General features: G+C 33.1%; 2 protein-coding genes across 11 annotated transcripts in view; both read right to left on the bottom strand.

Annotated features, from left to right (window-relative positions):
• LOC127708485 (protein phosphatase 3 catalytic subunit alpha-like) overlaps positions 1–12,376 on the bottom strand; it is a 49,800-nt gene that overhangs the window by 22,142 nt on the left and 15,282 nt on the right. For all 10 annotated transcript variants that reach the window (XM_052213371.1, XM_052213372.1, XM_052213362.1 and 7 more), the window contains exon 4: positions 10,812–10,923. In XM_052213371.1, the coding sequence (XP_052069331.1) occupies positions 10,812–10,923 (112 nt within the window). The remainder of the gene's footprint in view (positions 1–10,811; positions 10,924–12,376) is intronic.
• LOC127708500 (uncharacterized) lies at positions 6,847–8,822 on the bottom strand. Its single transcript, XM_052213391.1, has 2 exons — positions 8,507–8,822; positions 6,847–7,932 (listed from the first exon to the last, which is right to left on the bottom strand). The coding sequence occupies exons 1-2, from the start codon at positions 8,589–8,591 to the stop codon at positions 7,616–7,618; spliced, it is 402 nt and encodes a 133-aa protein (XP_052069351.1). The 5' UTR covers positions 8,592–8,822; the 3' UTR covers positions 6,847–7,615.

The following is a 12,376-nucleotide window of genomic DNA, read 5'->3' on the forward strand; positions in this document are numbered from 1 at the left end:
TATCAAAGAACCCCAAGAATTCAATTTTTGTTAAAATCAAACTAAGTTTAATTTTGGACCCTTTTGACCTCAATGTGGACAAAGTTGATAACGGGTCCCAAAAATCAAAAATCTAAATACATGGTTAGATTCAGCATATCAAAGAACCCCATATATTCAATTTTTGTTGAAATCAAACAAAGTTTAATTTTGGACCCTTTTGACCTCAATATGAACCAATTTGATAGCAGGGTCCACAAATAAAAAATCTAAATACATGGTTAGATTCAGCATATCAAAGAACCCCATATATTCAATTTTTGTTGAAATCAAACAAAGTTTAATTTTGGACCCCAATTTGGACCAACTTGAAAACTGGGCCACAAATAAAAAATCTAATTACATGGTTAGATTCAGCATATCAAAGAACCCCATATATTCAATTTTTGTTGAAATCAAACAAAGTTTAATTTTGGACCCCAATTTGGACCAACTTGAAAACTGGGCCACAAATAAAAAATCTAAATACATGGTTAGATTCAGCATATCAAAGAACCCCATATATTCAATTTTTGTTGAAATCAAACAAAGTTTAATTTTGGACCCCAATTTGGACCAACTTGAAAACTGGACCAAAAATCAAAAATCTAAATACATGTTTAGATTCAGCATATCAAAGAACCCCATATATTCAATTTTTGTTAAAATCAAACAAAGTTTAATTTTGGACCCTTTGGACCTTAATGTAGACCAATTTGAAAACTGGACCCAAAATTAAAAATCTAAATACACGGTTAGATGTTGCATAACAAATAAATAAATGTGGTCAAAGATTTTACAAATATAATGCGCCATACTGTCCAATTAAAGATTACTTCTTGAAATTTTTCAATATTTGAAATTTGAAAAAAAAATAATATTTGAAGAATAATTCTTTTTAATTTCTGAAATCTGAAATGAGAAAAAATTGACCCCCCACAATTTCTTTAAACCCCCCCCCCCCCCTTTTTTTCCCCAAAAAATTCTTTCCCTCAAGATATGGTCATAATCTCAATTCAAATTTCCAATGGAGTTTGCAACCATAATTACCCATTTAAATTTACCATAGTGCTAACTTAATCTATTTTATAATAGAATTTAAAATATAGTGTCAAATCTTTCATATGGATTTTGTTGTAAAAAAAAAAGATGCAACATTTGCAAATATTTTTACTGGTCTTCCTTTATAAATATGCATTTCTTTAAACAAAATTTAAAAGCAGTGTAAGGGAAGTAACCAAAACGTTGTATTTGGATTACCTCCCTTACACTGTTTTAAATTATCTTAATTGTTCATTAACCATTACTTTATACATAATTTAAAAGCAGTGTAAGGGAGATAATTTCAATGATGTATTTGATTTATCTCCCTTACACTGCTTTAAATTATGTTTTGTACTAAAGTGTTTGTCCATTAACCAGGACAACCTTGTTTTTCCCCCTTTTTTGCCCCTAATTCTTAAACGGTTTGAGCCATAACCCCCCAAAGCAAATCCTAACCATCCCTTTGTGATATGGAAACTTGTAGTATAATTTCAGAGAGATCCATACACCTTTCCACAGTTACTGTCTGGAAACTAGAAAATGCTTATTTTTGGCCCCTTTTTGGCCCCTAATTCCTTAACTGTTGGTACCATAACCCCCAAAATCAATCCCCACCTTCCTTTTGTGGTATTGAACCTTATGGTAAAATTTCATAGAGATCCATTCACTTAAACTAAAGTTAGAGTGCGAAAACTAATGCGTATTCGGACGACGACGACGCCAACGTCATACCAATATACGACCACAAAAATTTTTTTGCGGTCGTATAATAAAATAATAATTATCACTTTTTGCTACTGAAAGGTCTACAACTCAACAATGAGAAAAGCTAAAATCGTGAAAATTGAAATTGACCTTCATTTAGTCACAGGAAACAACATATCTAAATTTGAAAAGATTTTGTCACAGTGTTTTCATGTTAATGAACGGACACTGTTTGGCAGCCGCCCGCCATACATCCCCAAATCAATAACTGATTTTTCCTTCGAAAATTTGGTTAAAAATCAATAAAAAATAAATGGGGAATGTGTCCATGGGACACAGATGATGCCCCCGCTTGCATATCATATAAAGTTATAAAGGGACATAATTGAAGAACGGTAAAAGTGAAGCTACCCAAATTTGTACTTGATCTTGAGTTTTGTGGTAATAAGTATTGTGTATAAGTTTCATAAAATTTTGTTGAGGCAAACTTAAGTTAAAGAACGGAAACTAAAAATTCAGCAATTTTTCCGTTTGTAATGGCGCATAACTCTAGAACAATAAAAGTGACAACCCCAAAGTTCAAACTTGATCTGTATTTTGTGGTAATAAGCATTGTGTATAAGTTTCATAACATTTGGTTGAGGATAACTTAAGTTAAAGAACTGAAACAAAAAAATCAGCAATTTTTCCATTTGTAAAGGGGCATAACTCTAGAACGGTTAAAGTGACGCCACCAAAATTGAAACTTGATCTGTATTTTGTGGTAATAAGCATTGTGTACAAGTTTCATAAAATTTGGTTGAGGCAAAGATAGAGAATGGAAACGAAAAATTCTGCAATTTTTCCATTTGTAAAGGGGCATAACTCTAGAACGGTTAAAGTGATGCCACCAAAATTGAAACTTGATCTGTATTTTGTGGTAATAAGCATTGTGTACAAGTTTCATAAAATTTGGTTGAGGCAAAGATAGAGAATGGAAACGGAAAATTCTGCAATTTTTCCATTTGTAAAGGGGCATAACTCTAGAACGGTTAAAGTGATGCCACCAAAATTGAAACTTGATCTGTATTTTGTGGTAATAAGCATTGTGTACAAGTTTCATAAAATTTGGTTGAGGCAAAGATAGAGAATGGAAATGAAAAATTCTGCAATTTTTCCATTTGCAAAGGGGCATAACTCTAGAACGGTCGAGATGACACCACCCCAAAATTTGGTTTAGGCAAACTAAAGTTAAAGAACGGAAACTAACTTTAGGACGTACGTATGGACTTGCAAGGTAAAACTTAATGCCCCCTCCGCTAATGTTATTTAAGTATTTCAGTATTGCCAGACTCATTTTAGCTCTCAAGGCGTTCTTTAATTTGAATTTCTGTTACATAAAAAAAATCAAAGCACGAAAGCGCTGTAAAGGCAGTTAATTACAGGTTGTGTGTATTTTAAGTCCAGTTATATCATTATCTTGCATAGTACAGTGTACTTATCAGAGGTGGCTTTCAGTATTTAAGATTTAGAGTTCTCTAATGATATTGAATAAGTTTTATGAATGTCATATTCTGAGCACTATATGAAGGCTATTGTTCTCACTTGTTTATGAACTAGTGCATTATGTCCAGTTTGTACCTTTTTTATCTATGTTTATAGTCAAATTAGTTATCAAAGGTACCAGGATTATAATTTAATACGCCAGACGTGTGTTTCGTCTACATAAGACTCATCAGTGACGTTCAGATCAAAATAGTAACAAAGCCAAACAAGTACAAAGTTGAAGAGCATTGAGGACCCAAAATTCCAAAAAGTTGTGCCAAATACGGCTAAGGTAATCTATTCCGTGGATAAGAAAATCCTTAGTTTTTTCATTGGCAATCATAACACATCTCCTTATTTATATAATGATCTATATTCAACGACCTCAGGTACAAAAAAAATGTATGTAACTAAACTATGATGGGAAACCTTTGACTTCTTTCTTTATATAAACTTTTGATTTGGTACCATAGAACTATGTAGAGTAAATGTACATTAATATTGCAACATGTCAACTCTTTCAACTCCAAGCAAAATTATATTTCCAAGCATAAAGTAATTTATGAATGAAATAAAATGCTCCGCTGGGGCGCAGCTTGATATGACCGCAGAGGTCGAACCCTGAACAGTTGGGGCAAGTATGAACACAACATTCAAGCTTGATTCAGCACTGAATTTGGATTGTAATTAAATATTTGACACAGCATAGGTTTCTGACACAGAATGAAAGTGGTCTAAGATACTTAAAAAAACTTAATTTACCTATTCAAACCATATCATTATTATTTGCTTTTATATATAAATCAGAAATAACCAATTTAAAATGGAAAATTTTAAAGAAAAAAAAGGAAAAAGAATCCCCCCCCCCAAATTTTTTGAACCCCCTTATGATTCATCACCCAAAAACTCAATCCCAGCCTTCCCTTTGTGGTATGGTACCTTGCAGTACAATTTCAGAGAGATCCATACACTTGAACACATGTTATTGTCTGGAAACTAGAAAAATGCTTGTTTTTTTGCCCCTTTTTGGTCCCAAATTCCTAAACGTTTAGGGCAATTACCCCCAAACTCAAACCCAGCTTTCCCTTTGTGATATGGAACCTTGTAGTACAATTTCATAAAGATCCATACACTTACACACAAGTTATTGCCATGAAACTAGAAAAATGCTTGTTTTTTGCCCCTAATTCCTAAAATTTGGAGGCAATTACCCCCAAAATCAATCCCAGCATTCCCTTTGTGATATGGAACCATGTGATACAATGTCAGAGAGATCCATAGACTTACACACAAGTTAGTGACATGAAACTAGAAAAATGCTTGTTTTTTGCCCCTTTTTGGCCCCTAATTCCTAAAATTTGGAGGCAATTACCCCCAAAATCAATCCCAGCATTCCCTTTGTGGTATGGTACCTTGCAGTATAATTTCAGAGAGATCCATACACTTGAACACAAGTTATTGTCTGGAAACTAGAAAAATGCTTATTTTTGGCCCCTTATTCCTAAACTTTTTGGGCAATTACCCCCAAACTCAATTCCAGCTTTCCCTTTGTGATATGGAACCTTGTAGTACAATTTCATAAAGATCCATACACTTACACACAAGTTATTGCCATGAAACTAGAAAAATGCTTGTTTTTTGCCCCTTTTTGGCCCCTAATTCCTAAAATTTGGAGGCAATTACCCCCAAATTCAATCCCAGCATTCCTTTTGTGATATGGAACCTTGTGATACAATGTCAGAGAGATCCATAGACTTGCACACAAGTTATTGTCATGAAACTAGAAAAATGCTTGTTTTTTGCCCCTAATTCCTAAAATTTGGAGGCCATTACCCCCAAAAATCAATCCCAGCATTCCCTTTGTGATATGGAATCTTGTGGTACAATGTCAGAGAGATCCATACACTTACACACAAGTTATGTCTGGAAGTTACAAAAATGCTTATTTTTGGCCCCTTTTTGGCCCCTAATTCCTTAACTGTTGGTACCATAACCCCCAAAATCAATCCCCACTTTCCTTTTGTGGTATTGAACCTTATTTTAAAATTTCATTGAGATCCATTTACTCAAACTAAAGTTAGAGTGCGAAAACTAATGTGTCTTCTGACGACGACGCCAACGTCATACCAATATACGACCCCAAAAATTTTTTTGCTGTCGTATAAAAAGGAGTTCTTAATTGAGAAATAAACTGATTCGCTGAGCGCAGCTGGATACACCCGCAGAGGTACTACCCTGAACAGCTGGGGCAAAAATGGACAAAATATTCAAGCTTGATACAGGTCTGAATTTGGATTGTAATTAAATATTTGACATATTATAGTTTCTGAATAAATGTAGTCAATGAACTTGAAATCGGTTATATGAATTGAATTTATATTCAATTAAAGATTTCTTGCTGTTGTGCAATACACTGTGCTGTTGTGCAATACTTAATAAATCTGTTGCCAGACTATAAACAAATAAAGTTCAATTTCTTCTCAATGTCATATTTGAAATTTATGAAAATCAATAGGGAGATTACATCAATAGCTATAAATAATTCACCAAAGTTTCCTGTGAACTGCTTAAAGCATTTTTGAGTTGTTGTCCAAAAACTGGAAAATCCCCCCTTTTTTAATGAATAAAACCCCATAACTCAGAAATGTAAAATCTAAAATTTATAAAATTCTAAAGGGAGCTTACGGATTGATAATTTAGTCTTAGATGCAAGATTTTTTTATCAGTTGTTAGTGGCTTTGAACTAGCTGTCAGTAACAGCGAGTACTCTCAGATTTGTACTTAGTGTCTTTTTGTTGTTTGGATGTACAACTACCCGACCACGTCCACTTGTATTTGTATTTATCCATCTGATGAGTTTAGCCTCTTTCAACTGATTTTTATAGTTCTTTCTTATATTGTACTGTTACACCACTGTCCCAGGTTAGGGGGAGGGTTGGGATCCGGCTAACATGTTTAAGCCCGCCACATTCTGTATGTACATGTATGTGCATGTCCCAAGTCAGAAGCCTATAAAAGTGTAATTCAGTGGTTGTCGTTTGTTTATGTGTTGCATATTTGTTATATTTGTTCATTTTTTTACATAAAATAGGCCGTTAGTTTTCTTGTTTGAATTGTTTTACATTGTCATTTCTGGGCCTTTTATAGCTGACTGTGCGGTATGGGCTTTGCTCATTGTTGAAGGCCGTACTGTGACCTATAGCTGTTAATTTCTGTGTCATTTGGTCTCTTGTGCATGTGTGGAGAGTTGTCTCATTGGCAATCATACCACATCTTCTTTTTTATATTTACATCAACAGATATAAAAAAATTCACCAAAGTCAAGGTGAGACAACAAAACTTAGTTGTAAGATCTCTGAAATTTTTTACAGGGTACGAGTTTTTCTCATTGTTCGAGATTGTACGGTGACAGTAACACCTGTAACTGCTTAAACCCATTTCTTTTGCACTTTAGTTTGATAAACTCACTGAATATCATACCACATCTCCTTATTTTTATATGCATTACAATTTACATGTGCATGTAATTGTAAATATATATATATCAGAACAAAATTCATTGCGTCACTTTTATTTATGCATCCTTTGGCACAATACAAGTTCTAAAATTACACAACATAAAACAACTAAATGTTATTTCAGATGAAAGTTTTGTTTCAGTTCCATTCATAGGATTTATTAGAATTTTGTATGTTTTGCCAAGTCCAAATTACACAACATAAAACAACTAAATGTTATTTCAGATGAAAGTTTTGTTTCAGTTCCATTCATAGGATTTATTAGAATTTTGTATGTTTTGCCAAGTCCAATAATTCGCTCTATGTGACATAGAGACATAGTTGACTAAACCACCAGGTGTCGAACATTCAAGAATTTTCAGTGTTTCTGTTATTATTTGATGAAAAGGTTGCCTGAGCTCTAGGAGCTTTAGGTTTTATCACGGGATATTCTGTGCTGTCAATAATAATCCAAGTCGTAGGAAACTTTAATTTGAAGTTGGATGGTGAAAAATACCTGACTAAACCACTAGATGGCCAAGTGTTAGCCTCACACCACTGTTTAGACATAAAAACAATCCATGTATACACAATATTCTTAACACTAGATTCAATCTAGAATCTAGACAGTTCAAAGTTGGTTGTATGATGCCTCAATTTCATCAAAGTCATAAAAAAACTGATTTTCAACTGACACCCTATCAATTTGAAAATATATGTATCTCAAACAATGTGCTGCTGGACCAAGTGTGGTCAAAACAAATAAAAATTTAGTATACAACTCTAAACCGGTATAAAAATGCATGGCTGTGTCACGTGTCTTCATTTCAAAATTCTGTTAAAAACATAGGCATTGATGGTGTTTGCGTAATTCCATCTGTGAAGCTCAACATTAGCTCGGCAGTTGGTGGTGGACAGTCATAAATCCTTTCTGCAGTATGAATGACTTCTTCAGGAAAACCAACTTTACAATCAAAACTTTCCTCTAGATTTCTACTACAATATTCATCAAGTTTAGTTCTTTTGTTTTCACAGGAAACTGCCCTGATTTTTCTTTTTGCGGACGATTCAGTCTCTTGCTTGGTCCAGGAAAATAGGCTGGGAATTGCAGTAGACTTAAGTCTCTGTATGGTGGGTTTGCGCCCTGAAAAAGGTTATAAAACATTAATTTTTTTATAATTAAATGAACTTCCATTAGCAATGTATACTTTGTACTACCTGGCGAAATATTAACTAGATTTATTCATTACAATCTGGATAAAACTATGTTTGCCTGATTCAATGTATGTTATGTAAATCCAAAGGACAAACAATGAGAGACTTATGCAACAAACGTACATTGTTTGTACCTAAATAACTATAATATAGATGAGAGCATGTCATTGTTTTGTTCCTGTTAACATTGTCATTGATATTTTTCAAGAAAGTCTATGACTATGAGGCATAGCTTATGCATTCCTGTCATTACTACATTAGCATAATTACTGCTAAAATAATTCTCAGTATGATATACCTCTTGTAAGAAATCATTATAATTGTAGCAATCACCAAAAAATCTCAAACAGATCACATTGAATCGTAATCCAAAAAATTATGACGTCTTGAATTACCACCCCTTTTATTCTAAAACGATAATTGCGGTTGTAAACAGACTTTGGTTTATTCGCATGGCGATTACATATATAACTATATATTTCACAAATAAAATAGAGTTTTACCATGAATAGTTTCCTGCACGTAGTATTTTTCAGTAAAACGTGCCTTGCAAACAACAGCTGATTGAGATGGACTCCATGATATCATCGTGTTCTCGTCCAATCTGCGTATGGGCCATGGCGTTGATCCAACTTTTCCTTCTTTTTAAGTCATTTGGAAATGCATGTCCTCCTCTTAAATGACATCCAGGTACACAACAACAAGTACTTGGCATCGTTAATTAAAAATATAACTGAAATAGTTGCACAGTGCAGAAACCGGAAGAAGAGGAACAGGATCCGCTACCACGGCGCCACCTATTCAGGAACGATAATTTGCTACTTTATATAAACTGCGAAAATAACGTTAGACGGGTTCACGTGCATAAACAGAAATGCGCTTTTAAATTGTATAATATAATTCATGTTCAGTCGACCTTTAATTATTATATCAACGACTGAAATGATTTATAAACATCTAGATTGCAGATAACACTCGAAATTAACCCGAGCTCTTTCCACACGGAATTCAAATAATTCTAGTTTGTCAATCGGTTGACTGCTTATAATGCAAAATACTAATATATCAAAAGTTTTTAAAACTAACAAAACACAATGATCGTTTCTCTATTTCCCAATGTAAATGAAATGAAACAAAAAACATTTTATATCGCAATAAGAAGAGGAGAGAATTCAACATTTCCGGATCTACTTAGAGTCTAATGACCCCCCACGTAGATAAGTTGGATATCGCGGAAGGAAGGATTAACCCGGCAACTAGAAAGGCATTAAAGCACTGCCTTTAAAAAAACAAGTCCTATGTCTAAAGCTGAAATAAAATTCTGATAAGGTGAATAAATGACAAATCAACATGAATTACTATAAAACATATACAACAATTAAGTAATGAAAAGAAACCTCCCAAAGAAACATGTTTACAATTGAACCAGCATATAGATAATCAGACAGATTACTTCCATAACTATTTCTCTCAATCACAATACTGCTGGGGACATTGATATGAACAATTGGAAGGTTTACAAGTTATATGTCTTATCCTGAAACATTCCTATGTATGTAGCTTTTCATGACCAGTTCTATACAAGTTATCAACAATGGAAGTCCTATTGCAATATAATGAATGCAGCATTATCAATAGATCTATTAACACCTTCCATATAACATATATTTTGTGTGTGGTTGTAATTAATACTCTTTTCACCTGGAACAATTGACATTTAAACAGAGAGACAAAATCAATACATGTTTGTTTTGCTGTACAGTGTAAAACTAAATTCTTTATGATACTATATCAATATGTATCAAATATAGACAGGTCATGTCTGATCATCAATTGTCAACACTTATAATTATAACCAGTTCAGATCCACTTGATCAATTCAATAAAGCTATGTATTTTTACACTGTGATGTGATTAGCTGAATCTGCAATATGATCTCACTCCTGTAAACAATACAACTGTTAATGCAAAGAAATATGTTTAATTTACTTTGCAGAAAAATCACATATTGAAAATGAGTAAATTTTCAACAGGAGGCTCACAAAAGCCTGAATTGCTTATCTGGCTAATATATCCAACTTTGATATTCATTATTCACTTTTTTTCCCAATCAGAATTTTTGTTTCAGAATAAAATTTCTTTTTGTCAAATATATATACATCTTTTCTAGTGAATTAAATTAAAGCAAACCAATCACATATTTTTCTCCGGTAACAGGGTCATGTTTTTATTCATTTATGTAAAATACAGGATTATTCTCTCAGGCCATGTCTGTAGGTGGGTAGGTTCACAAAGAATAACTCATAAACAGGGGCACAAAGATATAATTTCCACGAAGTCTGATGCACAAGTTATATCAGATTTTTTTTATTATGTAATTACTTAGCATACATGCTATTTTTAGCCATGGCAGTCATGTGGGATTGCTGACAGGGTCATCAGATATAACATTAAAGTTAACTCCCTTAGAAAATTGCAGACTAAATTTGACTTCAGCTGTCACAGTGGTTTTAGGAAAGATTTTTGATAATGAATAATAGCCAACTTGTGTATCTGTAATCTTAAATAATATATATATTCCACATAAAGTTTTGGCTAACAACTAATGTCTACATTTCCAGTAGAACATGGAATGTATTATACTGATGCAATACTCTAGAAAACTTTGTGATATGAACCCTGATTAGTTCACTAAAATACATGTTGATAAATGATTCGATTTGATTTGTCACAAGATGAATATTATGTATACTAATGTATTATGATAAACATTTAGAATGAATCTAACATTTTTCTGTACATACTTACATTCTTGTTTAAATGTGAAGTATTCTGTAAGGTGCCTACATTCATGATTTCCTCGTAGCAGAAAAAATGTGCTTGGATATAAGATCTTTAAAGCCCATAAATACAATACACACTGAAAATATAAATCAGGTGAAATTTGTTTAAAAAGATCTCATGCAGGTTTCAATTTTTCAATTTCAGCCACAGTAAATATATTCATATTGGTAACCGTATTACAGATCAGCATCACTTGACAAACATGCTCAAATCTTCTGGTTTATCCCACATTTCATGTCGTTTTTAATGAAGAGGATGGTAAAGGGTTATTTTCGTGCAGCTGTGAAAAAGGTTCGTTATTCACCGTGTTTCATGAAATCCGTTAAAAGATCAACGTGCAAGAAATTTTTAATTGTTCAATCATCGTGAAATGGCAATTTTATTTTGTGTACTTCCGTGCAGATACCCCCCTTTATGCCCCTCAATGAAAAATGTGTAAATCATGGAACTAAATAAAATTTGCCTTTATCATTTCATACGATAAGATTTGATATCAATGACAGGATTTGACAGTATTTATTAGATTTCCACATCAATGATCATTATGAAACTGGTCAGTTATGCTTAACTGTATTAAAGGCAGTCTATTTCATGTTCATTATTTAGATTCAACTGTAGCTTTCAACAGATCTTAAAAAAATAATAAACGGCTGCACTAGGAGCTAAAGATACACCATACGTCTACATTTTAAAGTTAATGCAAGTATCAAATGCAATACTTTAAAAGGCATTTATTCTGAACATGTGAAAAATTGTACAGAAAAAAAAACTTAATATAAATTATCAAACTAGAAAGGGAGCTTACTGTCACCAATCCAAAACGACAATATAGCTGAGCATTCTCTAGTAAGAATAAATAAAAAAATTCTCTGAATTTGATGGATAACATTAAATACCCCTTGAAAACAAACCAAGGGAAAGGTGAGGAAATAAACTAGAGGCTCTAAAGAGCCTGTGTCGCTCACCTTGGTATATGTGCATATTAAACAAAGGACAAAGATGGATTCATGACAAAATTGTGTTTTGGTGATGGTGATGTGTTTGTAGATCTTACTTTACTGAACATTCTTGCTGCTTACAATTATCTCTATCTATAATGAACTTGGCCCAGTAGTTACAGTGGAAAATATTTTGTAAAAAATTTACAAAAATTTACAAAATTTATGAAAAAATTGTAAAAAATTGACTATAAAGGGCAATAACTCCTTTGCTGTACATTATTGCTGTTTACAGTTGATCTCTATCTATAATAATATTCAAGATAATAACCAAAAGCTGCAAAATTTTCTTAAAATTACCAATTCAGGGGCAGCAACCCAACAACGTGTTGCCTGATTGGTCTGAAAATTTCAGGGCAGATAGATCTTGACCTGATAATCAGTTTTACTCATGTCAGATTTGCTCTAAATGCTTTGGTTTCAGAGATATAAGCCAAAATCTACATTTTACCCCTATGTTCTATTTTTAGCCATGGCAGCCATCTTGGTTGTTTCGCCGGGTCACCGGACACATTTTTTAAACTAGATACC

Source organism: Mytilus californianus, unplaced genomic scaffold (genome assembly GCF_021869535.1).
Source record: "Mytilus californianus isolate M0D057914Y unplaced genomic scaffold, xbMytCali1.0.p SCAF_7, whole genome shotgun sequence".
Classification (NCBI taxonomy): Eukaryota; Metazoa; Mollusca; class Bivalvia; order Mytilida; family Mytilidae; genus Mytilus; species Mytilus californianus.